The 27,525-nt window shown below is 37.0% G+C and overlaps 2 protein-coding genes across 4 annotated transcripts; one reads left to right on the top strand and one right to left on the bottom strand.

Annotated features, from left to right (window-relative positions):
- Positions 1 to 694: 694 nt before the first annotated feature.
- On the top strand, positions 695 to 17,061 carry LOC139976047 (dnaJ homolog subfamily C member 16-like). 3 transcript variants are annotated; one of them, XR_011795982.1, is made up of 15 exons: positions 695 to 1,028; positions 1,913 to 1,979; positions 2,516 to 2,828; positions 3,839 to 4,026; positions 4,747 to 5,010; positions 6,100 to 6,230; positions 7,481 to 7,673; positions 8,502 to 8,672; positions 8,852 to 8,940; positions 9,405 to 9,488; positions 10,822 to 10,896; positions 12,950 to 13,021; positions 13,571 to 13,726; positions 14,170 to 16,530; positions 16,639 to 17,061. XR_011795982.1 is itself a non-coding variant. In XM_071984444.1 (14 exons), the coding sequence occupies exons 1-14, from the start codon at positions 850 to 852 to the stop codon at positions 14,477 to 14,479; spliced, it is 2,292 nt and encodes a 763-aa protein (XP_071840545.1). In that variant the 5' UTR covers positions 695 to 849; the 3' UTR covers positions 14,480 to 17,061. The 3 variants fall into 3 exon arrangements, 2 of the variants coding, with proteins under 2 accessions (XP_071840545.1, XP_071840546.1); XM_071984444.1 differs by having other exon boundaries at positions 14,170 to 17,061; XM_071984445.1 differs by lacking the exon at positions 695 to 1,028 and adding an exon at positions 1,183 to 1,525 and having other exon boundaries at positions 14,170 to 17,061.
- Positions 16,475 to 27,015, bottom strand: LOC139976052 (45 kDa calcium-binding protein-like). Its single transcript, XM_071984454.1, has 7 exons — positions 26,860 to 27,015; positions 24,672 to 25,309; positions 23,493 to 23,629; positions 23,043 to 23,156; positions 22,376 to 22,525; positions 21,913 to 22,088; positions 16,475 to 21,155 (listed from the first exon to the last, which is right to left on the bottom strand). Exons 2-7 carry the CDS (start codon positions 25,226 to 25,228, stop codon positions 20,979 to 20,981), a joined length of 1,311 nt encoding a protein of 436 aa, XP_071840555.1. The 5' UTR covers positions 25,229 to 25,309; positions 26,860 to 27,015; the 3' UTR covers positions 16,475 to 20,978.
- Between the last annotated feature and the right edge of the window lie 510 nt (positions 27,016 to 27,525).

A 27,525-nucleotide genomic window follows, 5' to 3' on the forward strand; every position in this document is an offset into this window, starting at 1 on the left:
GTTTAAAAGGTGCATGAAGTGTGGTTAGCAATTTATTTTAAATTTTGCAACTCACTGTTATTAAATAAAGTAGTAGAATAACCTCTTCAATAATTGTTATGATGGTGTACTGTTTAACTACTTCCTTCCTCAGCACTTTGTTACTGCAGGGATTCTTTGAGTTAAATTATTTGGCTGTTTTATCTTGGATTTGTAACCTGATATAAAAAAAAGGAGGTAATAAATTAACCCATGATATTCAACCATGATTTACTCGGAGCACAGTACTTTCCTCTGCTTATCCCCGTAGCAAAACTTACAATACCACTCACATTGACTCTTCATTTGTATTCACTGGTGTATCCCCCCCCCCCTCCGTCAAACCCCTGTACCAACACCATCTATCACAGATGATTTGTACCACACTTGGTAACTCTAGTACTCTGTAGTTGTGCGAATAAATCAAATAAAAAAATAGTTTAAAAACCTGACCACAGTTAGTGCGGAGCCTCCCTAACCAGTAGAGACCGTCACAGGGGCCCTAGTACTAGACACTTTTACTATTCTGAAGGCAACAACATTTACACCCAGAAATAATGGCAATATCTGGGGCTGAGGGAGAGTCATAGGATGAATAATTGTGTTTCCAACTGAATGTATATGTTGCACATCTCGTAAATCACCAAATCTTTGTCTCTTAATGACATTGTTATGCGTTTCCCTCTCCCAAACTTGCAATTAGTGCTGCGAGTTCGCAATACGTCAGGTTAGGGGAATACCGATCCATTGGAAATAACGATAAGCCAATTCATATACAGTCGGCCTGGCCTTCTGCATTGTATTGTTTGTCCACTGTGAACGAGTATCATAATGGCGAACATGGGTAAAATATCTACGATTATAAAGACATCGCTAACCGTTTATTTGGTCGTTTTCTTTGATTTTGTTGTTGTTTGTGGAAGCATTGATCCATACGCAACTTTAGGAGTCTCTCGATCAGCATCAACTAAAGAAATTAAGAAATCCTACAAACAACTAGCACGAGAATGGTAATTTATTTAATTATTGTAGGCCACAGTTATCGATCACTCTAACTTTAGGCTACCTACTGTAGCCATACTACTGTAGTACTGATTCTATTGTGAAGCCTAGGCTATCACTGTCAAAACATGCATAAAAATAGACATAGAACGCTGTTGTTCAGGGCTGCTGGAGATGTAGCGATGTCTTGAACTTGTTTGGCCTACTGTAGGATGTTTAGGCCTAGCCTAAAGGTGGTAGCAATAATACTTAATAGCTCACTAAGGCACATAACATTAGCAATGAGGACAATAGACCTCGAACAGTAGAGATTAGGATGGCCTGGCGAAAGGCCAGACATTCCGGCAATTCGGTGCATTATCCTTCATCTTACATGATGTCTTGCCAGACACAATTATCTCTGGCATTTCAAATAAAAGAAGTGATTTGAACCAAACCAAGCAACCTGCATTTGTTATTTACAGAATCCTATAGCTCTACCATTTGGAGAACTTTACTTTTAGTTGTAAGCATGTATTGCACTGGTTTCATCATATTAACATACATATGCATATATGTGTTTACGACTGTGCAAAGATTAAATTTTATGTAATCTTTCCAGCCTATAGTTAACTGTATTTTGAAATTGTGCAAATTTTATTGGAAAGGCCTACATTATGTAGCCTATCTGTTCCTCATTTACGTTGCAAGAAATGCTGCATAGTGTTTACACAATAGGTCTTCCCTGTTGTAGTTTGTCAAAGTAATGAAAACAGCAGAACTCCTGAGAAAACTGCAGTTTCCTTTCTTGTGCTTATAAGAATGGAAATTTCTTTCAAGAAATTGTTTGTGAGCAAACCACAGAGCATGTTTGCTATATACACATATCTTTTTGTTTGTAATTATTTTTCAGGCATCCTGACAAGAATAGTGACCCTGGTGCTGGTGAGAGATTTATGGAGATTCAGAATTCTTATGAGGTAATGTGACCAATTTGGGTTTGATTTCAACAGATTTGTACTTATTGCCATTTCATTTTATGCATCAGGTTTTTGCATGTTCATTTCTCATCTTAAGTAGTATCGAAAAGTCACATCTGCAAACTAATTCAATGAACTTTTGTGGAGATGAAATGCACAGAAATGTTTCTAAAATAGCAATCTCTGTATTGGAAGGTGCTACGTTTATAGTTGTTAAAGGCATTAAATTATGTATCTAACTATCACATGATTGTTTTTTTTTTGGGTAACAAAAATATACATGATTGTTTCCCAATGACATCTATGACAGTCGTTTTCGAAGCCAAATACTCTGACAAATGTATCTTACAGAACTTGTACTAGTTTTTCGAATCTGACGATGAGAAATGAAACAGTTTATTAAATGCAAACTTCCGATTGTACACGACCAGCTGAGCTAACTTCAAGCATTGGATAACTTGGAAAGTGTGATGATTTAGTCCTATCTTGAAAACAAATCACATCCCTAAAAGCATTCCGATATCCTTTCCTCTCAGATTCTCTCCGATGAAAGCAAACGATCTCAGTACGACCAGTATGGCTACGTCGACGAAAATGAGAGTCAAAGAGGGGACAACATGTTCCGTGGCTTCCAATTCCCCGGAGGTGGCAGTTATTCATTCAAATTTTCGTCTGGGGGAGGCCAAAGGTCAAAGCCATCTAGAGTCACTCTAGGAAAGCTACAATCTCAGATCTTGCCAGAGAGCTATTCGAAGCCGTTCTTGCTTCTCCTGACCGGAGATTGGTGTTTCAGCTGCATGAGAGTCGAGAGTCTTTGGGATCAAATCAAAACAGATTTAGAAAGCGCAGGTACGATGATCCATCCCTCCTACCGCTACTGATTGGATTATTAACTTACTCCAAAATATTTTTGGATTAGATTCTGCACATCTATCGTCGTGTCTCATTAATCAGTTTATGATTTCACGTTTAATTTGCACGAAACATATTCGTCATCGGATATTGAAATTCTCATCTTGTGAAATGTTAAGATTTCATCAGTGTTACTTTGTGATGTGGATGATATATTTGATAAAGAGAAAACAATTGTGTATATTGAGCAGAGAAAGTTAGAGGTCCTAACATTTTTGTCCCATTTTTCCTTCTTAGTATGAGGATGCCTCACAGGAAGTATGAAAGCCCTATTTTTTTTGTGGGCGATGCAGCACTAAAGCCACTTTCGGTCAACAGATATCAAAACGTTGAAACCTTGTAAACCTGTCACCTCTAGAAAATAATCTTTAGATCTTCAACAGGCTCGAAGATAAATTTAACTAAATAGTCAAATAAAATGTCTATACATAAATGTATTTCTAGTCTCTCTCTCTCCTTCTTTTTGTATCAGACATAAGGTTTAAACTAAAGTTTGCCTTTTTTTTTATAATAACATGGAGGACTACTTCATATTTATAGTTCAGTGAATGATATAACTGATTGTTGTCAGGGGGTAGGAGCCGGGGGGGGGGGGCACTGGGGGCATGTGCCCCCACTTTTGTTTTTCCAAATTAGCAAATGTGCCCTTCTGGCAAATAAAATGTGCCCCTTTGATGAAGAACTGTCTTTGGATATCTTGACCCTTTGTTTATGTTAAATAAGGTCACATGCACCATAATCGTATTGATAGCATACTAACACATAATATATATTTAAGTGACATGGCCAGTGTGTATCGGTTTGTAGCATAACGAGTGGTGGTTGTGGAATGAGAAAGTGCCCCTCTGATGTTGTGCCCCCCCCCTCCCCCAATTTTTGGAAGCTTCCTACCCCCTGATTGTTGTAGTATAATACATGTCTTTGCTTCTCTCCCCTTTCCCCCGTAGGTCTCGGTTCAGGCAAAGTGAATGCAGATTACGACTACAATGTTCTGCGTTACCTCGGCGTCTACCGAAAGCCGTCGGTCGTCGTCATCATCCAGGAGACGGTGTACAAATACGAAGGAAACGAAATAAGTATCGAACATCTCAAGAGATTTGTGGCTGATTTGTTGCCATCTTCTCTAATTACAAGAGTGAGTCAATTATGAGAATTATTGTAAGATGATAAACAATAGGCTCATTTCATTGAATCGATGATTGGTAATGAGAGTAAACTTAAAGTAAAACCAAAACCAAATCACTAATCTACATGACGAAGATGTGGATGATCAAAATTTGCTCCCAGGACAGCTGGGGAAAAAGCTTAATCGTTTTTACGTGTTCAAAGATTTGAAGACTTGAACAAGCCTGTATTATTGCATTGTTCCATTTTCTGTGTTTAATAGAAGCATTTCTTACAACTGATCTTCAGAGAGTGGTTTCACATGTTCTTGGCCTTGGTGTCTCATGTACACGGGGCAACCCCTCCCCAGAATGAAACCATTGACATAGATAGATTAGCCTGGCAGGATCACTTCGGCAGTTTTTGGTATATGTATATATCTATATATACAAACATATATTTTCTGAAGTTAGCGTTGAGCTACTGTTAGAATAAATCATTAACCAAATGTGGGGGAAAAACATTTTTCTAAACATAGGACAAATAGTTTTAAAAAAAAAAAATTTTAAATCGTGTTTGAATTTTCTCTCGTAAAGCAACATTCTGGCAAGATGTAAAGCCCACTGGATTTTTTGTAAGATCTTTTCAAAGTCAGTTCTACTCGGTTTAAAACCTTTGGATCCATGCAGCATCCATTTTGGATATGGCCTTCAAAGCAGTGCATGTGATTTAATTTCTGTCCTTCCAATAGGTCAACGACAATAATGCAGCCAGCTTTCTGGGGCAGTTTACAGCCACGAACAAGCCGTCGGTTCTTCTCTTCACAAGGAGGTCAACTCCCTCTGGCTTGTACAAACTCTTGGCTTTTAAGTTCCATAATAAGATGAACTTTGGATTCGTCCAAACGACAGACAGCCAGTCGATAAGTACCATCAGTGAATTTGACATACAGTGGAAGCAGCGAGAGTTGTTAATTTTTAAGGAGAACGTCGAAAGCCCTGCTGAAGAACTGGAGGTATTTACAAATGCCCCTTGTTATTGCATAGTATCATATATGCTGTGTATAATTATATATTGTGTATTATCCTATATATCCTATATTGCATATTATCCTTTACACAACACCTAATTATATTCCGGCCATTTGATTGGTCAATTGCTCGTCGATTGCATGCAAAATCCGCTCTATTCCACTCTATGAAATAGAACCATGGGTTTTACTCTTTTGTTAGCACTTTTTTCAATGGTAAGGGAGCAGAGAAACCTGTCTGTTCAAAACAATCTGTTGCATGAGTGCATTTTACATCCAATTATATCCAAATTTGAAGGTGTTGTATAAAACAAATAATGAATGGTTTCCATACGTGCAATAGTGCAAATATTTCATGAGTTGAAAGATGTAATTTGTTCCATTCAACTGGGCTGCGCCTCGTTGAATGGAACATTCCATCTTTCAACTCATGAAATATTTGCACTATTGCACTCATAACCATTCATTATTTGTATAATATTGTGCAATATCCTATATTGCTTACTATCCAATATTGTGTATTATTCTTTATTGCGTATTATCCTGTATTGCTTATAATCCTATATTGTGTATTGTTTAATAGGATGTTTCTTCTTTCATTACATCACACACAAATGTATACCAGTTGAGCTGATGAAAAGTAACACAAGAAAGTTACTGGATATCGATGATTTGTGTCCTAATTCTGCAAAATGTATAAACTTCGTTTTTCGATACCATTTTTGTTTTAAGACATATCGAGAAACTGAGTAGTACACTTTTTATCGGGGTGTGTCTTACTTTGAGTTGCTATGGTGAAATTATGAAACTTCTCAAATAGCACTATAAGTAAAATATGTACAGAGCCATATTAGGGTTCCAAGAATAGAGTCATTTTAATACTGAAATAAGACTTTTCACAGGAGAAACGTTTCTTCTAATATTCATTGTCAGTTGAAGTACTTATCAATATTTACTATTTTGGAAGTTTTACATAATTTGTGTGGTTATTTCCATCCCTAATTGAATCTCTAAAATGATCCTTTATTGTTGTTCTTTATTCATTTTTATTTTTTTTATAATTTCTCTTCTCAGATAAGTAATGTGAAAGCTGATAAATTGAATGACTTCCTATCTTCAAATCAACATTTATATGCTCCAAGGCTGACATCTCAACCACTCTATGAAGAACTCTGCCCTGAAACTCCATATAGTCACTCTAAAAGGTGATCATTTTTACCTATCATGACTTTAAATTCAAGATTTGAAATATTTTGTTGCCCATCCCCAGGGATGGGCTGATGGATAGGTCTCATATAACCTGGGCATCTCATGCTATAGCCAGACAATATTACACGAAGCTACAGTGTTTGTTGCAGAGAACTCATGATCAATGCTCAGATTGTGTGGTGGACCTTAACAACATCTAGGTCTCGTCATACCCCAGGGATGGACGAACTGATAGGTCTCATATAACCTGGGCATCTCATACCATAGTCAGACAATATTGCACATAGCTACAGTGTTTGTTTCAGAGAACTCATGATCAATGCTCAGATTGTGTGGTGGACCTTAACAACATCTACTGTAGGTCTCGTCATACCCCAGGGATGGACGAACTGATAGGTCTCATATAACCTGGGCATCTCATACCATAGTCAGACAATATTGCACATAGCTACAGTGTTTGTTTCAGAGAACTTGTGATCAATGCTCTGGGGTGGTGGATCTTAACCACATCTAGCTCCCGTCATACCCCAGGGATGGATGAACTGATAGGTCTCATATAACATGGGCATCTCATACCATAGTCAGACAATATTGCACGAAACTACGGTGTTTTTTTCAGAGAACTCATGATCAGTGCTCTGGGGTTGTGGAATTGAACCACATCTAGCTCCCGTCATGCCCCAGTTCAATCGAAAAAACGTCAACCGGTTTTTCTCCCTGATCTCATGTGGGGATTTTGTCCGACATTAATAGTGGCCCATTCCTTTCGTGATGTACTAGATGATGAGGGGGCGAAGTAACTTTGCAATAGCTGTCAAAGTAATTCACGAATGAATCATAGAAAATCCTGCGGCTTTTATTTATGATTTCCTCACCAATTTGTCACGGGGTATATTTTGTTAGCTCAATTAGGGATGGAAAATGTCCCTTGCTTGAGAGTGGATTTATGTTACTGTTTTCCAAACAGAAGATATTGTAGCACTAGATACTTGGACAAGTTTAGCATTAGCCTTAAATATTATTCAATCCTTCATTTACTTCGAAAGTGTCCACAAGGGATTGTGAGATCTATCTTTGAAGGTAGCAGAAACTCTCAGACATAGAAAAACATTTTACTGAGTTAACTTGCATGTCTTGACTTGTCTTGACTTGCATGTCACATTTTAAGATAAGGGATCACAAAATGTCTGGGCTGTTTTCACCATGTTTCCCGTCATCTTTATATTTTTTTCTTTCTTTTTCCTAGCTACTGTGTAGTTTTGTGTTTGAAGCAGAGTCAAGTCATGAGCCAGACACACCAGTCGTTTATCCACGTTGCCATGACGTCGGGTCAGCTTTCAGATCAATTTAAAGTCAAGTTTGCATACATTGTGGAGGAAAAACAAGCAGCATTTATCAGGAATCTCAAACAGCCAGAACCTTCTGCTGGTACATTATCAGTGAGTATGAAAACGCTTCCATTTCTCGTGTCGTCGTGTGTCATAATGTGGTTAAATCTTCCCAAAAGAGGCACCTCAAACAGTTGAATAAAATGTCGCTGATCTAATACTTGGAAATATATCCCTCATCGTGGCTCGTGCCGAGGTGAGGAAACTTTTTCTTCCTTACTCGAGAGTGGGCACTCTTATAGACATGTTCTGCATGTCTTAACAAGTCATTAAAAATTTAGCAGCCCCAATTGGCTTTCACAGACCCCAATATTTCCCATCCTGGCTCTTATGAACCCCCAAAGCTTAATAAAAAAATGCCTCATACAGGGATGTGCTCAGGAATATTTGAGTGCCGGGCAGATTGTGTGGTAGTGTGATCCACACCCTGGGAGAGGGATCTCATGGGTGGGGTACCCCCCTCCCCACTGGACAAATTTTGCAAATGAGGTATGCTTAGGTGGTGCTATTTCCATATTCTGTGCAATGTATTCTCCCAGATTTTGGTTATGGTAAAATTTGTTAAATTATCATAACAAAAGTGCTGGGCGGAAATGTTTAAAATACTGTTTGTGCTGTGCGGCATTCAGAACTGCTGGGCGCAGCCGCCCGGTGCCGCCCAGTGTGAGCACATCCCTGCTCATAGTGATCTGCCATTTCCAAGTTGAAAGAGATGGGATGCGGAGTTTGGGGTCTGTTTCTGAACTAATGAAGTGCAGTCTTGTGAGTTCATTGTTAAATTAAAGTGTTTTTGTTTTAATATTAATCTATCATTCAATTAATTATCTCATCATCTTATTTAATTTATCTTTGCTTTGGCATCGTTCCACTATTCTACAGGTTTTTGTTCTGTGGCGAATTGATGATAGAAGAGCTTACACACAGTGGTTCCCCGGTGGCTGGCAAAGAGACCAACCCGACACAGATAAGACCAACCTAGCTAACTATCTGGCCAGTATTAAATGGTCAAAAGCTAAAGAACTACCAGAGTTAAACGATGAATTTGCACCTGTAAGTGTTTTTTTTTTCCTGTCTTGCATAACTAATGTCTGAACTCATGTAATTTACTAACAGTACTTTTACTCATTTTAAGTTTCATTAGGCTCATCTTCTCACCTTAAAAATACATCTGTGGGTCTAGTTATCTACTTTGATCAATTTTAAACAATTTTCTCCTGTTTTTCTTTCAGAATATTATTTCAAGACTATTCCATTATCTGGTACAGATGCTCAAGTCCGGGTTTCGTTCCGTATGGGATCTTTTTGCTTATGGTTCTTTGTAAGTTTTATATATATATGTATATATCATAATTTTTTAGTTATGGTACATCTACTTTTCAGACAGCTGGTTTTATTTGCAGAGCAAAAAGATTGCTCTTATTGTTGATGCCCTATATCAACCAAAAAGAAATATGTTTTAAAAAAAGGTTTTGCTTGAAAAAAAAGATAAATACATTTATTAGTCTTTTTTATTATAGAAGGCTTGTGTGTTTTCTTGAATAGTTTTTGCAATTTACAATGGGGGGGGGGGGGTTGGAATAACAAAGATTAAAAAACTGAAGTGTGGCATAAAAACATTCTGGTAAATGCCAATCATGGATGAAAATGACTGGGAGGAACTTCACCCAAAATGAGATGGTTTTCATTTATTTTTCATTTCACCAATCTTTATTCTATACAGACACTTAACTTGATACTTATATGCATAAATACTTCATAATATCTCTCTCGTGTCCCTTGCAGTAACGAGCTTTCTTTAATCTTGACGGTGGGGCTGATCTATCTTCTTTGTCTCCTGCTGGTATTTTTTGGTCTTATCGTACCACCGTGAGTACTTTACTAATTTTACCTAACCGAATTTATGTATGTGCGAACCTACGAATTCATGTTGTATAGTCAGCGACTTGAAAAAGATTACAGATCGAAAGTTCTCTGTGTCTCTTTTTTTTATTTCTAATCATACTTCAGTAATGTAGCACATCAACTATGATTAGATTATGTACTTGTAGCCACACTAGATGTCTTGTATTCATAGTCATACACATACCAATAAGAATTCTACTTGTACACGTACTGCTGTACTTGTACTACGAGTCTAGGTGAGAAGGACCCCTTTCCCAGCAATATGGTAGATTATTCTAATAGCATTTCCATAGGAATTCTACTTCATATTCATACTCATGCTGTTGTACTTGCACTAAAAGTCTAGGTGAGAGGGAGCCTGTCCCCCAGCAATATGGTAGATTATTTTAATAGCATGTCCGAAAGAATTCTACTTCATATTCATACTCATACTGTTGTACTGTACTAAGAGTCTAGGTGAGAGGGACCCTGTCCCCCAGCAATATGGTGGCTTACACTAATAGCATGTCCATAGGAATTCTACTTCATATTCATACTCATGCTGTTGTACTGTACTAAGAGTCTAGGTGAGAGGGACCCTGTCCCCCAGCAATATGGTGGCTTACACTAATAGCATGTCCATAGGAATTCTACTTCATATTCATACTCATGCTGTTGTACTGTACTAAGAGTCTAGGTGAGAGGGACCCTGTCCCCCAGCAATATGGTTGCTTACACTAATAGCATTTCCATAGGAATTTTACTTTTACTCACACTCATGCTGTTGTACATGTACTTCAAGTCTGGGTGATAGGGCCCCTCCCTCCCCCACCCCCCAGCAGCAATATGGTTGATTACACTAATAGCATTGTCCAGTGGATAATCCCAGTTTAATGTAAAAATGCTTTGATTGGTACAAACCTTGATGATAGGTTTGGTCCCATTTTCATATTTGATTTCTTGAGAATCCTACAAAAGCTGCTTCTCTCAAATGTTTCGGAGAAGTTTATCAGCATGAAGAGTATCCATCACTTTTGAAATTTAGTGAGTCCATTGTGTCTGAATTTACAATTGGAGTGTGAAACGGAGAAAGAATGTGAATAAGCATGCAATGTATGCTTAAACATTTATTGCACGAAAAATAAGTAACAAGGTCATTTTCAGGTCAATCTTAAGGAGGGTGGTGTTAAGACTTGAAGTTAGAAGAATTTATATTCACCTTACAGTTCAGGAAAACAGTTTGATTTCAGTGGATTTTATCGTACAAAATACTTTTTCATATTTTCTAATTTATGTTTTGTATTTTTGGCTATCTTAGTAAAAAACGGGAAGAAGAGGAAAGAAGGAACTCTGAAGAAAGGGAAGATTATAGAGAGGGCAACAGACAACAAAGGTAAGCATTGTTGTCATCAGTGCTGATTCAAACTAAACCTACCACACTTTTACAATAGAGTTTCCTAGCCTAGCTTGTTGCAGTTGTCTATGTCAATAAATGTTCAGGGTTGGCTAACATGTACTAGGTTGTTCAGAATGCAAACATTCCTCAAATTAGCTCAAGTGAATCTGCTTAGAAACCTCAGATGGTTCTGTAAGGTACCCAGCAACTTGAAAGAGGTGTGTATATGTCATATTAGGTATCCATCACTGTATAGCTCCTAGGTAGCTAAGCTGTGCATCTGATATTGTACAGTAGGCCTATATTTGAATCAGACCTGCCAACTCTCCTGGTTCTTTCGACAGTCTTCCCATTTCCAAGGCATTCTGAGTTTATGTCCTAAACTCCCACCAAATTTTGATTAACAACTTTTGTCTACACTGCGATCAGAAATGGGCTGCACCTTTGTTTTGGACTCAATTAGGAATATGGAGGAAATACAGTTCATTTCTAGAAAAAAAATTATAAGAAAAGGCCTTGTATGCCATTTCATTCTGCAGCATTGCAATTACTTTCATGTAGCCTGTGTTATTGCAGAGTTAAGATGTTAAACCCCAAACTGTTTCCAAGTTACTATTTATAACGCTTTCTTGAGATAGTTGGATTTTTGCCAATTCTCTCAAATTTATGGGATGGATATTGTAAATCAACCTATTTGGGCCTGATATTGAGGCATCAAACAAATTGATGTTTCCAATATGATATCAATGATGAAATTATTCAGGTAACTTTAGTAAGAAAATCTTCTCAGAAGTGTAAAATAGTTACAAATGGCAACCAAATTCTATAAAGATGGTTAGATGTAAAGATGGTTAAATGCATGCTCTCTGGACAGATGGCAACAAAACAATCCCCTTTCTTGTCATAGTGGTTGTACTGCAATGGCCACTGTTGCTCTAACGTAGGGAATGCTGCTCAGACATTTCCTTGGGTAGCAAGCCGGGATCTCCCTACCTGCATTAACGTCATAGTAGTCCTTGGTCATAGTGGGTCTACCATTAGCCAAGTTGACTGTATTAATACCGTTTAGAGCAAAATTGACTGCTCTCATCCATATTGTACTGCAAAAATGCCACCATCAACATTTTCAAGACTATGCATAAAAGGTAGGAATCTTGCACTACTTTGGTACAGTCGTATTATTACAGTACATTTGAAAGTTCAGGCCTTTTCATTTCAAACTTCAATGGGATCTCCCTGGCTTAGCAAGACTTGATATTGCAGGTGTTTTAGTACCACAGGCACTACCTTCACTGTAGGCTAGCTAGAAGGATGATTTTTTTGTTACAACGCAGTAACTTAGTCAGTATAATGCAACATAGTCTCTGCCAACCTTCATAGGCCCTACTAGAGTTAGAATCTGTAGTTGTGTGTATATATAGGGCCGACACTGTCATACATTAGGTACACGAGTAATTTGTGGATATGCTCGCCAGAAAGATTGTGCCGACCTTTGACCCATGACAACGACCCATGGCAACGACCCATATTTCTAATGATGGGAGTGGTTTACATGCAGACGTGAATATGATCTCGCCGGCCACGGGCTAAGGAAAATGTATGTAAATATGAGACTTTTCTTGTCAACATTCCATAAAAATGGGCAGCTTATTGTGGCAGTACCAACAGCAGTTGTGTGAGAAGCGGATTTGTTTGCAAACTTTGAAGAAATTTACGTTGATGGTCTTACTCAACATCCAATCCTCCTTTAACAGATGGTGTTCCCATGAAGATTGATCTGAAGTGATCCATGTTTTTTATGTATGGCACCTTCTGTGACCCTGTAATAGCATTATGGCCAAGATCATTACGTTGTGTCCTTGGGCAAGGCACTTTATTTCAGTCGCCTCTCTTGGAGTCTCTTCATCCATGTGTATAAATGGGGACCTGTCAGATAAATTGTCTTTTGGATATGTCTGCGCTTTATAAATCCTCAGTATTTAATAATCCTCAACATTATATAATAAATCTTACGATCTTTTCTTCTTTTTGCAAAATTGAATCTCATCAGTGAAGGAGAGGTGAGGCAGAGAAGACCTGCAGGAAGTAGCAATAGCTCAGGTTATAAACAGAGGGATGAGAGGTAATTTATGAAATTATTATTATTATTATGAAAATAATACTGTTAACATCACATGAAAGTAACGGTTGTATCTGTGATAACTGATTTACTTAATATTTCTTATGTTTACATGTTTCTATCTATGACCTTTTTACTTTTTAATTAAAGTTCCTAAGTTGTCGGGAATTTAAAATGAAAACTACCAACACACTGTAACTAATTAAGAGCACACAGGCAAGTTCTGAGTATGGTTCAAATATTTTAAGTTTTTAAAATTTTGGATCTTTTTACTTGATTTTTTGGACATCAACTAAACCCTTAGGACAAAATGCTCATCTCTGGAGGACGTAATTACGGTATCTTGGGATATTTGAATGTCACTCTCAAACAAAAAAGAAAAAGCATTACCAGTCACTCAGATGCCCGCAAAAATACTTGAGGGAGTCAAACCTCATTATCATGTTCACAGTTTTTCTGGGAGCAAAAAATGGCCACCTTATTAGTTAAGCAGAGTTCCGTCCTATATTGACCTTGTCCTGTCCACTTTCTTTCTTTGCAACATTTATACAGGAAACTAAACATCCAATGGTTGAGCTCCAGAACCTACGATCACCTCATCAGAAATCCCCAGAGATCTCAAATATTACTTGTCTTGTTGGTCACGGACGAAACAAAGTCAACACTTTTCCGATCGTTTCTGAGAGAAGTTTGCGATGATTTTCCCCAGTGAGTAACTGTTTTGTTTTGGTTAAGAAAACAAATTGGGCGTATGTGTGTTTGGAGCTGAAATTTCTCAGGCTGTCGCGTATGCTGATCTTGAACAGAAAGTATATATTGTTCATCGCTTTCCTGTCGTGAAGATATCGAGAAAGAATGTTATATATGACAGATCAGAACAGAACCCACAGACTTGTACGACAAGTCCATTTTAAGTGCAGTCTTCCATGTAATACACAAAACGTAATATCAGACACCTGGTTTCTTATAAAGAACCAATTATCGTAGCAGAAGTCATTAACATGCAGACTGCTCGCTGTTGGCAAAAAGAAATGACTTTTTCTATTTGTAGCTTGTGAAATAGTCTTTTTGTAATCTGGACGATCAACAAAACGTAATGTGTTGAAATGAACCTGTTTTTTGACGATTTCCTCACTTTTCTCTTTGTGCAGGTGCAAAGTCCTATTATTTTCCTATCTTAATTTAAATTCACAACTACGATGGTGCGAGGAACTCCTCGCCAAGGAGTGCTCTAAAGGTCAGATGGTCGGCACCGTCTTAGCCATCCGCCCATCCAAGAAATACTTTAGCTTATTCACTCCAAAGGACAGAGACAGGGAGGAAGACAACGATTCGCTCTTCCAGCTTTCGGAGGAGGAGAAATTAGAGACCGCATTGGATGGATTGAGCATGTGGCTCGGTCAATTATTAGATGGCGGACTGCCCAAACACTCGGTTGAAAAATGGCCAGAGATGGATTAGAGCACCTTCTAAAATACTTATGTATATGTTGAAATGATAGTGAGTTGGAAAATCCAGAACAGTGAAAAAACTTCCAGCCTACAGGTAAGGAAGGGAGAAGAATGTAGGTGGTCTTTGAGAAATATAGAGATCATAATATGCTGTAGTTTGTAGAGGATTCATGCTTAAATTGGGGAGTCAACATGGATATTTGTCAAGTGCAATAAGTGTGAACTTCTGATGTAAGGGTTGATTTTTTTTATATACAAGAAGTAAATACTTTATGACTTTTTGGTTTAAAAGTGGTATGCTTGCGACACAGAGAACCAACAAATGTTCTTAAATTTATCAAGTTTTTAAATGTTGTCTCCACTCTTGTTATAAAGAACTGTCTGGTAGGCTCAAAAAAGCACTTTTTTTCTTTTTGACTTTATTTCTTTATATTTAAAGGTACTTTGTAATACCCAGAAGAAAGTGTGTCCCTGTATCACAGTGCTATTAAACGTGTGACAATTTAGAAGAATATGGAATAACTTCCTAAAAGTGAAATGTCTGATCCGATGGGTGCTCCTTCATCCTCTAGTTTATCCTATCAGTGGTTTACTTTACTTTCATTGTGGTCGGAATTTACTTGTAAACCATATCCTTTTCTAGATCATCATCCTATTCTTGTGGTGGATGGGTTAACTAATTTTAAAAACATGTAGATTTTTTGTTGTTGTTTTTTTAAGCAAAGGTAAATGTTTCTGTTAGCTATAAGGATAAACTTTTAATCAATTGGAGAGTGAAATGCTTTTCCTCTATTTCTTTTTTCTTTCTGCTTCTTTCTCTCTAAGGTGAATACTTTTGTATATCATTTCCAGCTCATGAAATGCATCTTTGATGGTGTCCAAAATGACAAGTTTGTTAATATTAACCATGGACATATCTGTGGAATAATTGTGAGCGGTTACCAATGCAATAATGTATATGCATTTACTGATCTATGTTTGGATACCGGTTTATCTTTATATTTTTTCGAATAGCCTCATTCTGTGTTAGGAAAATGCTACTATTATGAAAGATATTTAATGATATAAATCAATTTATGAGAATTTTAATGAAGTGGCTGGATTTTCCAAGTGAAATTAATGGATTCAGTCAATGGTTTGCCAAGCAGATAAAATAATGGATTATCTCTATTGGGTTGAAACCAGTTTCAGGGCGGTTAAAATAATGATATTTTGGAATATCCATGACAATATTTCTGGAGAAATTAAATTATAATAGAGAGAGATGGTTACCAGTGAACTATGCATGATGGTTTCTGATAAATGTTAATTACGTGGATGGCATTTTGGGTTCATTATCCTATGTTATTCTCTGCCCCTTCCTTTAGTTGTTCAGTGTAACATCTATTTTTGTGCAATATTTTTGAAATAACCACGTTTAATCTCCAAGTATCCCACACAATTGCGAATAAAATACATTTCAAGGGATGTGGTTGCAAGGTCTGACCTCTAGCATCGCTTGTAGTGTGATGTGCAAAATGCAGCTATCATCCACTATGTACATAAGACAGGGGCATTCTCAATAGTTGACCCTTTTGCCAAAATTTGGCCTGCAGAAAGACTTCATTCAGTCCAGCCTGTGAAAAAAAGGTCAGTTCATAGTTACTTAATTGGATATTCAGACCCTTAAAGGCCTAAGTAGGTTTGAGCGCTCTACCGACTTTGTCTGGCACTTTACACCAGCCAAGTTTGTTCCATCTGGACCTCGTAGAAAATTATAAATTGAAAACCCCTAGCACGAGAGATCCAGCTTGTCATTTAGTTTTGCTAGTGCAGACCAGACCACCAATATCTCTTGTAAGTTATTCCTCTATCATTTGTTTATTCGGTGGTGGTGATCATCTTCTTCCATTTGTTTCCGTTTAACCTTTTGAAAATGAGATGCGCTCTTATTCAATTTGCAACAGAATATAAAACGAATCAGATAATTGAGGGCGGCATTGCAAAATAACATTTAAAATCCTGCCTGTTAGAAAATTATGAAGTTGTGTATTCTGAGGCATATTTAGGGTCTTCGTGTAGGTCTATAATGAGATCTGTTTGCAAGGTCGTGCTAATAACTACTTTACTTTTTCTGTTAGAAAATTATGAAGTTGTGTATTCTGAGGCATATTTAGGGTCTTCGTGTAGGTCTATAATGAGATCTGTTTGCAAGGTCGTGCTAATAACTACTTTACTTTTTGTGGGGGGTTGAATGGGGGTTGTGCAACCCTCCTCCCCCCCCATCCGAAAATATGCCCTCGATCCGCACATGAAACACGTCGCAGAATGAACTTATGTCTTCCTGCTGCAGTAAGAAGATCCCACCTCTTGTCTAGTCAGACTAGTCAGAATTCTTTGTTCTATAGAGAATTCTAAAGAGGCTTATATATATTAGTACTACACTACATACTGCCTACGTACAACTCCATGCGTAATATAAACTTTGATTATGCCAATAGTTGATTTATCTTACCTATTTTTTCCATTTGTTTTTGGTCTATTTTCTGTGACTTGTGGTCCCTTGAACGATGTTACATATTATACTTCAATAAGGTTTGCAAAATTCAACAACCAATAAAAATATTTTCTGTTTTAGTAATTTCAAAGTTTTCAAAGGTCAGTGTTTATCTCCACAGCCTTTAATAATCCTTTATTCTTTTTCCTTTCATCTTACCTCTCCTTTGTTGTGTCTATTTTTGCTTTATTCGTTGCTCATTTTGTCTAGTTTAAACTTTCTGTCGAAATGTGTCTCTCTGTACATCTGTGTCTCATAGTGTATTCTTCGTTTGTTTTTTGAAGATCCTGCTAGGATCGAAACGTCACGACTATCCTAACGTTTACATATTTACCTACATAGGCTCTTTGCAGTAGATAAGCTGTTTTGCTAACCGGTATTTCTCTCTTTAATCTCACAGATAATTGGTTCAAATTTGTTGTTGTTACAAAGAAAGCATAGATGTTTCATAATTTACCATTTTTCCATAAATAAGAAAACAAATCATGCCATTGTAAGAAGAAACTGACACATTTAAATTGACTCCATAAAACAGAAACTTCATGGTGTACTACTAGAACTAAAATGTATACAACTAAACCCCCTCCCACCCCCTCCCCACATCAGTAGAAAGAACTGCTAATTTGTTAAGGTCTACAGCCTCAAGTCCAAGGTTATTACCATTTCAATTTAGGCTTCAAATTATTACAGGGTTGTATTGGTATAACAATAAGTGATTATCAGAATTGTCAGCCCGAGAACAAATGACAAATATTTACCTATTATGGTACAATTTCCCCGGAAAGAAATTATAATATTTTGCTGCATAGCAAAGTGCAAAAGTGTCTTCAAATATTGTCACATTCCTGAAATAACTGTTAGCTATAAGACAATGTATGATGGAAATGAAACGAAAAGAGATCAAATCGTAGATTGAAAGAATGGAAATCTATATTATAATTTTTGTAATGTAATAAAACAGGAAAAGGATCATTTCAAAATGTAAAATAAGAATGAAATCAAAAAGCTCAATTTTTACCCCAGTGAAAAGGGTATAAGAAGAAAAATGTTGAACAAAAAGGTCTTTCAAGAAAACCTAAAATCCTACTCTTATTTCATCGTTGAAAGTTGTTTAATAATTCACATATTCTTTCGACATTTCTGGCATATCACTACCATTGCAGTTTTTCCATTGATAAAGAATGTTTTATACAAGCAATGATTCATGGATTCTGACAACAGTATTAATGACAGGAGTTTTGAAATTTCAAGAAAATTTCATATTTTTTTCTTCTATTAAATTAATTTTTGATGGTGTTCTACCATATGATGTTCAACCATAGTCTTCTTTTGAAGATATTCATTACATTGCATCCCTACAGTTAACTAAACCAGACTCTTGGAAACTCAATCAACAAAACAACCATTCTTTAAACATTTGATGGTCCAACACATTATCACCGTTGTTTGCTGCCACACAACGAAAATGTGTTAATATTTACGTTAATATAGTTCCTAACCTTCTACTTTATAAAAGCAAAGGTTAAGAATGGTAGGCAGACAACCTCTTGTAGAAAACAAACCGCCTTCGTATTATGCATAAATTTTATTGCTGGCACTTGGGCATAGACTAAAGACTTTACATTTAACAATTGCTAAACGAACTAGATCAAACACAGCGTATTCTAATAACACAAATAAAATAACAATTATCAGCATGCAACGAAACTAACGATAGATTTATAGAAAAATTACGAAAAAATTATTCCCACCTTTTTTTTAGTTGACGATTCACAACTTTGCCTTTTTTTCTCCCAAATATTGTTTACTCAATTCAATTTGTTTTAATCGAAACCAAAATACCGGAACATTGAATAGAAGAAGGGATAAAACTTGAATCTCTCACGTAGATAAAGATATCAAATGGTTTTCAAGGATGACTTTATGCAGAAAAAATTTAGTCTTGTTATGTTATTATCCAAGAAAACCGACAATTGAGCGCTTCTTTAGTCTCTGTTACTATTTCCGTTTAATGATATTCAGCTTTAAAATACGCTTAATCTCTGGAATTCCCCTTTAAGATGACGACGTTGTGTCCTCGGTGCAATGATCCGCTAATATTACTCACTCTGTAAATTCTAATTGTTCAACCAAAAAACATGATCTTGTTTGACTGTCATATTAACAACAAAGAGTACCATTGATTGACATTCAACACCATTTCTCTCCTTGACAAACCTGTAATGTATTGTAGACATTTCATATGACTCCTTAAAAGTTGAGTTTTGTGTTTGCATCTGAGAACTTACCAAGCTGTCTGTGTATTTAGACTAAATGTTAAGGTCACTTAAATTGATGAACCACAGCTGGTTTAAAGGGTCTTTCCTCATTTGTTATATATATATATATATATAGACTAATAACATTGTTTTCTATAACATATCAGAATCAGATTTTGAGCTTATAACTCAATAGGCAATACCTGATCTTAATAACTAAATTTTCCACACAAAAAAAAGAGGCAGCTACCAATATGATTTGCTTGATTTTATCATTAAAGGTATTTAATATGAAAGACTGATAATACAATAACTTCAACAAATGCCATATTTTGGAAGTGAATAAAGTCTCAAGAAAAAACCTTAACGTTTCGAAACAAATTCGTGGTAGCAAATATGGCAGAACCCAATGACTGGAAGAGAATCATAAATTCAACGGATAAAGTCCGACCTAGAAATTCAAGCATTCTTGTTTTTAAGTATATTTACCAATGAGTGCTGTCCAATTGTCTCTCAATATTAATGCAATATGTTTAATAATGATACTATTAAGATAAACACAAGAACTTACTTTAATACAAAATTTCAATCTTTTCAACAGTCCTTTGATGCTGCAGAAGTCATAAACTCTTACATTATCTCTCTTACAATTTAAACATCGCACTTCATTACTTAACAATTCTCCAACATCACCCCACCTGTACTCTCCAGGCCCAATGTGTTATCACCTTATCCTCATATCAGGTTAATCTGTAGATTGAGGAATGCTACTTATATGTATCTTTACCAATCAGCTTTAAGACAAGAGTTTTGGTCGACAGTTTAACCAATCACTCAGAGCATTACTCATTTAACACTGTAAACAAAGCAGACAATCTCTTCCCCAAAATATTTATCAAGATATGCTCTTGTAAGGAAGATGTTTGGGTCCATCATTCAAGTATGCTCTTGTAAGGAAGAGGGTTGGGTCCATCATTCAAGTATGCTCTTGTAAGGAAGAGGGTTGGGTCCATCATTCAAGTATACTCTTGTAAGGAAGGCGTTTGGGTCCATATCCATAGGTTCGACAGCCCAGATGCGATAAAATTGTGGATGTTATTTGAAAGAACGTAAAACAAAGTGCAGATCTTGATGCTACTCTAGAACAGGAACAGAAATATTTATTACTGAAACAATTGTTCTTCTTGTGAAATATGATGAATGACAGCAATTGTTTCTAAAAAATATCAAAGAGTTGTTATTCCACTCAATTATGTGTTAACTTCATCCATTCCCAATTTTTATTTTAGAAGTTTTGGGGAAAAATTTCAGATAGCAAAGAACTTTTTCAAGGTGTCTACTTTTCCACCTCAAATTCCTATTCAGTTGTTTGTTAACTATTTGTTCAATTTGGTTAATCAGGGCGACAAGTTCTTATTGCTGGTAAGTTGGTAACCTAGTTGAATTTACATATTAAACTTTTATCCTTATTGAATTAAACTCAAGAATCTAAATCCATTAATTTGGCAATCCACTAAACAAAGATTTCATTGTAACACACCTCATTTCTTATAATTTTTTACCCCCAACCCCTTTTTTTTTTTGAAGAATCATTTCATCTCGAAGCCAAGTTGACTTCGATACAATTAGCACACAGAAGAATTAGAAGTCACTATGGTAACCAAACATTCCCATAATACCCAATCCAAGAAAAAAAAAATTGTTTCAGCATGCGGTTAGAATTCATCGTGCACATTTCTGGCATAATTGTAAACTTTGCTTCCGATGAATATGTAGTAACTTCCAAGGACCTCGTGCGGTGAGAGAAGGTGATCGCTATTGTCGTCTGCTGCCCCCATTAGGTGACGTGCCTCCCCTTCGGCGTGCTGTTTGTTTTTAGGGTCCATGTAAGCCTGCAGTAACAGAAAGAACACAATGTCACTTGACAGTTGAATGAACTTCATGAAACTTCATGAAATTATTTTTTATTTTTTTTCATCAGTATTCTTAAAATATATCAACTATTTAAAAAAAAATAATTAAAACTTGACAAATTGTTGATATATTGGAGCAAGTTTTTAAATATTGAAAATATTTTAGCACTTTAAAGTTTGACAAAACTCACAACTGCGAGGGTTTATCACTCAGAGAGAATAAATGAGTGATTACCTATTGTTTCAAGTTCAATTCTAACTGAGGAGGTTTATATTATTATGAAATACATTCAAAGTATACTGAACGTGTTCTATATTATTACCTTAAATACATACATACCTAGAATAATTTCTAGACAACTCACAAAAATGAATATTCAATTTAAGTAATATATTCAATATAACTTATCAAACCAAAATTCTTAAAGTTTCAATATCCTACTCTAAACTTATCTGACAAACTTTTCTTTACATCTACAACTTCCAAGATCATGTCATTCTACAATCAAAAGTTTTGATGACAATATGGTAGTTGTTGTTTTTTCTTTTAGCTTCTCTTTATATTTTCCTATCTGAATTCTCTTTTTTCTTAAATTTACCTTAAGTTCATCCTGGGAAGCTATTCCATCTTTGTTTCTACAATCACAAGTTTTGATGTAATCTGGTTGTTTTTTGTTTTTATTCCTCCTCTTTTTTTTATTTTTCCTCTCTAAATTCTCTTGTTTCTTAAACTTACCTTGAGTTCTTCCTGGGAAGCTATTCCATCTTTGTTCATGTCTATTCTCGTCTCAAACTCTTCTCTCCTTCCCCTAATCCATTCGTCCTCTTTCTCCATCTTCAAAAGGTCTTCTTCTTTACTGATGGGAACAGACACAAACTCGGCCAACGTCAGCTTCTTGTCCCCGTTTTGATCTGTAAAAATGAATGAAAATCCACAAGAATATTGTTTTCATTTCACTTTTTTGTAACTGTTCAGCAGAGAGGGACTGTCTAGGAAAGACAACAGACCACGATACTAGTTCTTGACAAGATAGCGTACTAGGGGGTTTGTTCACCTGGGTTGATCAATGTATCAGTCGTCTCTGATCCTACCCACCTAATTGGTGGAGTACTTCTTCCACTATGGGTGAGAGTTAATATCTTGTTGATTCTGAGACTCTTGGTTGATCAATGTATCAGTCTGCTCTGATTATACTCACCTAATTCATGAAGTACTTCCTCCACTACTATGTTCAGCATCCTCTCGCTATGCTCGGGATGCATGAAGGAGACAAACTCCTCCGAATTGAGGGCATCATCGCCGTCTTCATCAGCCGTCTCCCATCGGTCTCTGTAAATAGCGTTATCCTCTGTTGGAGAGAGAATAAAACGGAGAAATGGGGGAACGATTTAGTGTGTGGATAGTGAGTATGCTTACGATGCTAATCTGACGTCACAATCCATCACATCACAGTTCCTGTTTTACTTGTTAATCAAAGGATTGGTATTTGTGAACATTGGTGACATTACTGGACTTACTGCAAGCCTCTCTTACCTGTCTTGACTACTCTGTTGTACTTTCCCCCATCTTCTTATTGTAACTTATTAACTGGTAACTGATGCACCACCCCCCCCCCCCTCCCGTCGCCCATCAATTGATCCACATCTGGGTCACCGTCAATGTCCACTTTCTTCCAAATTTACACTTACACAGGCAACAGCCCGTTACCGGTGATTGATTTCCACTGTAACTGTTTATTGTTGAACGTTGTAGAAACACGGGTAACATTACACGATACTGTTCAGTCTGTTACGAACCTTCGTCGGAAAGTCGTGAAAAAACAGGGGTAAACATTACACGATACGGAACGGTCTGTTAATACGTACCTTCGTCGTGCTCCTGTAAGACCTGTTTCCCTTTCTTGAATTTCTCTATTTTATTTTTGCTGTATCCCCTCTGCTTCAGGAACTGTATTGTATACTCATCCCAAGTCAGCTTACCTGACAGAAAGAAAAAGCAAGCAACAGATGAATTCGAAGCCTAGTTTCTGAAAAGTGCCAGTGATTTCACTGGGTTGTTTAATGTTCATCAAGAGACAGAATGTGCACCATTCATATGTTCGATATAACAGTTACCTTGATCTGAGATCAATCAGATCAGTTTTAATCTGGGGTTGCAGGAAACATGATCAATCTCACAATTCTGCCGAGGATACAAAGCAAATTATGGCATTTGGCAGCCTTGTCATATTGTGAGTAGGTTTACCATTCCCCCCTCCCTCTCCCCCCCCCCCACAACACCACCACCAGCACTTGCCAGTGCAGCTATTAACTCACCATCTGAATCTGTGTCTACTTTAGGGAAGACTGTTTTACTTGCTTCAACTGCCTCTCTGAAATGTTCCTTGGTTTTAAGAGTTATCCAATCGATAAGTTCTTTCAGAGAAAGACGGGCATCTCCATCTGTGTCAACTCTATAACAAAACAATTTGAAAAACCTGTTAGCATTGTTTAAAGGATCATATAATAATAATCATCATAATCAGCAGCTAGGTTTAATGCGCTTTAGCGACCACCAATGCAGGAGAAACCCGCAATGGCTTATGGATTACAACTTACACATCCGGTGGCTTCCAATTCAACATTTTAACACAAATTTGGAATCTTTTCAATTTAGGAAGTCATTTCAGATAGGAAAACCGTAGATTGCTCTTGGATAAAAGACCCACCCTACTATTACCCAGCGGGCCAGCCGGGTATCGAACCGGAACCTCCCGATTGCTAAGCCTCATAGCTTTAAATGCCACCGCCGTTTATTCACTGGGCCACAGCACCGGCATATCATAACATAGACCTTCATTGGGGTGATGGTTTTAATAAGTTATCGATCGTTCGTTGTTAGGAAATGGTGTGATTTTTTAATACTTGTCACAGCTTCAATCACAGATGAATATTTCATTCTACTACTACAGATGTTATGAATGCTTACAGTATAGTGTATGCTTGGTGTATTCTTGGTTCTACTAAAAAAATGATCTCAAACTTATCAATCTTTACAAAGTGCCCTCTTTGTTTTGTTTGACTTAATTACCGGAAGTCAACTCAAATCATTCTGGTGGCAACTATTTCAGCCCTCATGAGCAGACCAATTCTCCAAATTCTAAGATATATATATTCATATATTGTATAGTTCTTGCAATTATTGCATCATTTCTATTGCCTACATTTCTACTGTCTTTTATGTCGATAGTTTTAAAACTAAACCACTCCAGTAAAAAAAAAAAAAAAAAATGGGCTTCCTTCTATTCTAAATTACTGATGTTTTGTGGTCTCTCACTAATCCCCTCCACTCCTAATATCACACTACAGTATGTCTACAACAAAAGTAACCATCTGTTTCTTGTTTCCCCTCTCCCCCCCCCCCCCCCCATGTTACGTTCTTACCAATCTTCTAAATGTACCTTTTAATTTGGGTTGCCTCTGTAAAGTTTGCACAGAAAAGACTGGAATACTCACAGTTTAAATATCTCCATAAGTTTTTCCTTCCCAACTTCTTCGGGAATACTTTCAAATTCGTCGTGGTCTGGTCCAAGGAAGAGCTCTTGTTCTATGTCTCCGTTTATTTTACCATTCCTTTCCAACCTGACTCCATCCCAATGCTCCGGCGGTTCCGCCTCAAATTTGACCATTTTTTCTTTTTTATCACCGTAACTTTCATAAACTGAGCTTTCTTCTTCTTCTTCATCCTCCTCCTCCTTTGTGTCACCTTCGTCCTTCTCCTTATCCTCCCCATCTGCCGTATCATTTTTATCTCCTGTATCGTTTTCATCTCCATCTCCATCCTTTTCTTTGGATATTTTTCCTGCTTTCTCAACCTCCTCTTCTAGTTCCTCCGGTGCATCTTGGTGCATTTGCACAGCGTTTGGGTCTTGTTCGTTTTCAACGTTTAAGATCGGTTCGCCCGAGTCGTCTTTGCGAGCACCAGGAGGAATGATTGCTTTTCCTGATACTAGAACACCCAGAAAACAGATGCAGACTCCAAGAAACATCCAACAAAATATAATCCTCTTCATTATTGCACATGTGAGAAGAGTTTCTTTGTGTGTGAGGTTTCAACTGCCCCTTCAACAAATCACTTCTGGTCCTTCAAAATCCTGTGAATAGTGAAACAAAGAAATTACTTTTTAAATCTCCACAGACAAGTCTCCCAGGACTGACTGTACATTTCTAATGACCGTGGCTGATTTTTGGCATTATTCACAAAATGTAACAGAACGAGCAACAAGGGGAATGATTTATGCAAACTGGGCACATTGCTAACATACAAATGCAAAGATGCATGACAATTTGTACACTGGTTTTGTGCACAAACTGGAGTACTTAAAAGAGACAAACCTCAACTGAGAACATTAAAAAAAAGAGGCAGGCGTTGCAGACTAATTGCTAAAAAGAGGTCATTTTACGACCAAGGCAAGTTGATTACGTAATCTCAAGAAACTTTTTAATCATGTAGCGTGCTATAGCAGGAATCTATACAGCAGACCTTTAAGGGATGCTATATGGCAATTGAACCAACAATAGGAAATACAGTATGTTATCACCACTAAGATATCTTTGTCAAATTAAACAGCAAAACTGTCAGTCCCAGAGAATGAAATTGATATTTCTGACAATCTGAAATATTGATTGGAAATATTTCAAATTTGATTTTCATCAACTTTTTCTTTCATATCAGCAGTAACTCCTTTTTAAATAATGGACAAATTTGTGGTGCATATTAAATGAAATGAAATGAAAGATGTCCATCGCTGTATCGTTTGTATACTGTGCTGTGGGTATTGACCGCAGCTGTATGTACTGACTGTACACTAGTGTCTAATTACCGACGGTAGCAAGCTGTGTGTGTATTTTCTGGGATCGATGGTGATGTTTAACACTTCTGTCACACCTCATTCGAAACTAGGTCAAATTTCCAGCATTAGACGTTTCTTTTTGAGTGAGTCTTCACACCCTTAAAATAACGCAAACAATTTTGACAGGACTGATTTACCTCATCTATATTCACAGAGATTAACCAACTGACAAATAAGACTTCCCGACAGACAGTGACAAGTTGATTGACAGGCAATTTATATGGCAGAGAGTAATGGTGGAAACTAATGTTCCCTGTGAGTTGGCCAGTCATTCCTATTTTCATAGGCCATATGCCAAAGTTGGCTAAGTAAGGCCTAGGTGACGGTCAAGCCCTAAATAATTGGTTCCAATATTGGAATTTGATTTAACACTTGCCTAGCCTAGTTGTAACTTGTACTATTGTAGTACTGCCACTGGTGGTATACTTGTTGTGAGACTGAGAGGCTAGATCTATACAATGCAGCCTTTCATCATGCCTTCGCCTAGATGACATAGAATAAATTCAAACATAGCTAGGCCTAGGTGGGTATAAAAAACTTATAACTAGGTGGGTATAAAAGTAAGCCAAGCAGCACTAGCCTAGGCCTATTATCACTAGAACTAGTCCAGGCTACTGTGAAGTGTAAGTTCCACTATATTACTCATAGGCTAGGCCTACGCTACGTCGGTACTGATGATAACAGTAGTTAGTAGTTTGGCCTTATCAACCAGATGGGACAAGAATGATTATAATCTGTCATGTTAAAGTCGTCATGCACTTGTTTTTAACGGAGTATTTGATTTCTCCTACCTGCAAGGAAGATAACAATCAAAACGACACAAGTGGAAAGATGGTTTCAAGCTACATATCCTGAATGTGCGTGACGCTGGCACTTGATATAGATATAATTAGCCTTATATTGTGTTTGGTTTTGGCCACCAATTAAAGATGTTGTTACTAAGTATGGAACGCCCAAATCTGTTTGCGACATAATATCTGATATAAACGGCTCCAACAAATGTTCAGAATTCCTGTAAGGTAATGACGTGCGCAAACCCCCCACCCCACTCCTCCCACATACGTCCATCGTCAGTTTGATTTTTCTTACAATTCAAGACTGAACCTGTTAAAACTTTTGTGTAAATTCTAGATATGCCACAGAATGCAGTATTTGACATCTAAATTGTTATTTTTCATTTTTGGGGAAGGACCACCATATCCCCCAACCCTTGGAGTCAGCTTCAACATGCAGTGAACTGCAAACTTTAAATATCTTGTTCCAAACAAAAGGTGTGGCTACTAGCAGGTACACAGATTTTAAAGGGTGTGAAGACTCGCGCAAAAAAAATTGTCTAATGCCGGTAATCTGACCTAGTTTCGAATGAGGTGTAACAGACGTGTTAGACACCACCATCGATCCCAGAAAATACGCACACAGCTTGCTACCTTCGGTAATTAGACACTAGTGTACAGACT

This window comes from Apostichopus japonicus, chromosome 11, assembly GCF_037975245.1.
Source record: "Apostichopus japonicus isolate 1M-3 chromosome 11, ASM3797524v1, whole genome shotgun sequence".
In the NCBI taxonomy this organism is placed as follows: domain Eukaryota; kingdom Metazoa; phylum Echinodermata; class Holothuroidea; order Aspidochirotida; family Stichopodidae; genus Apostichopus; species Apostichopus japonicus.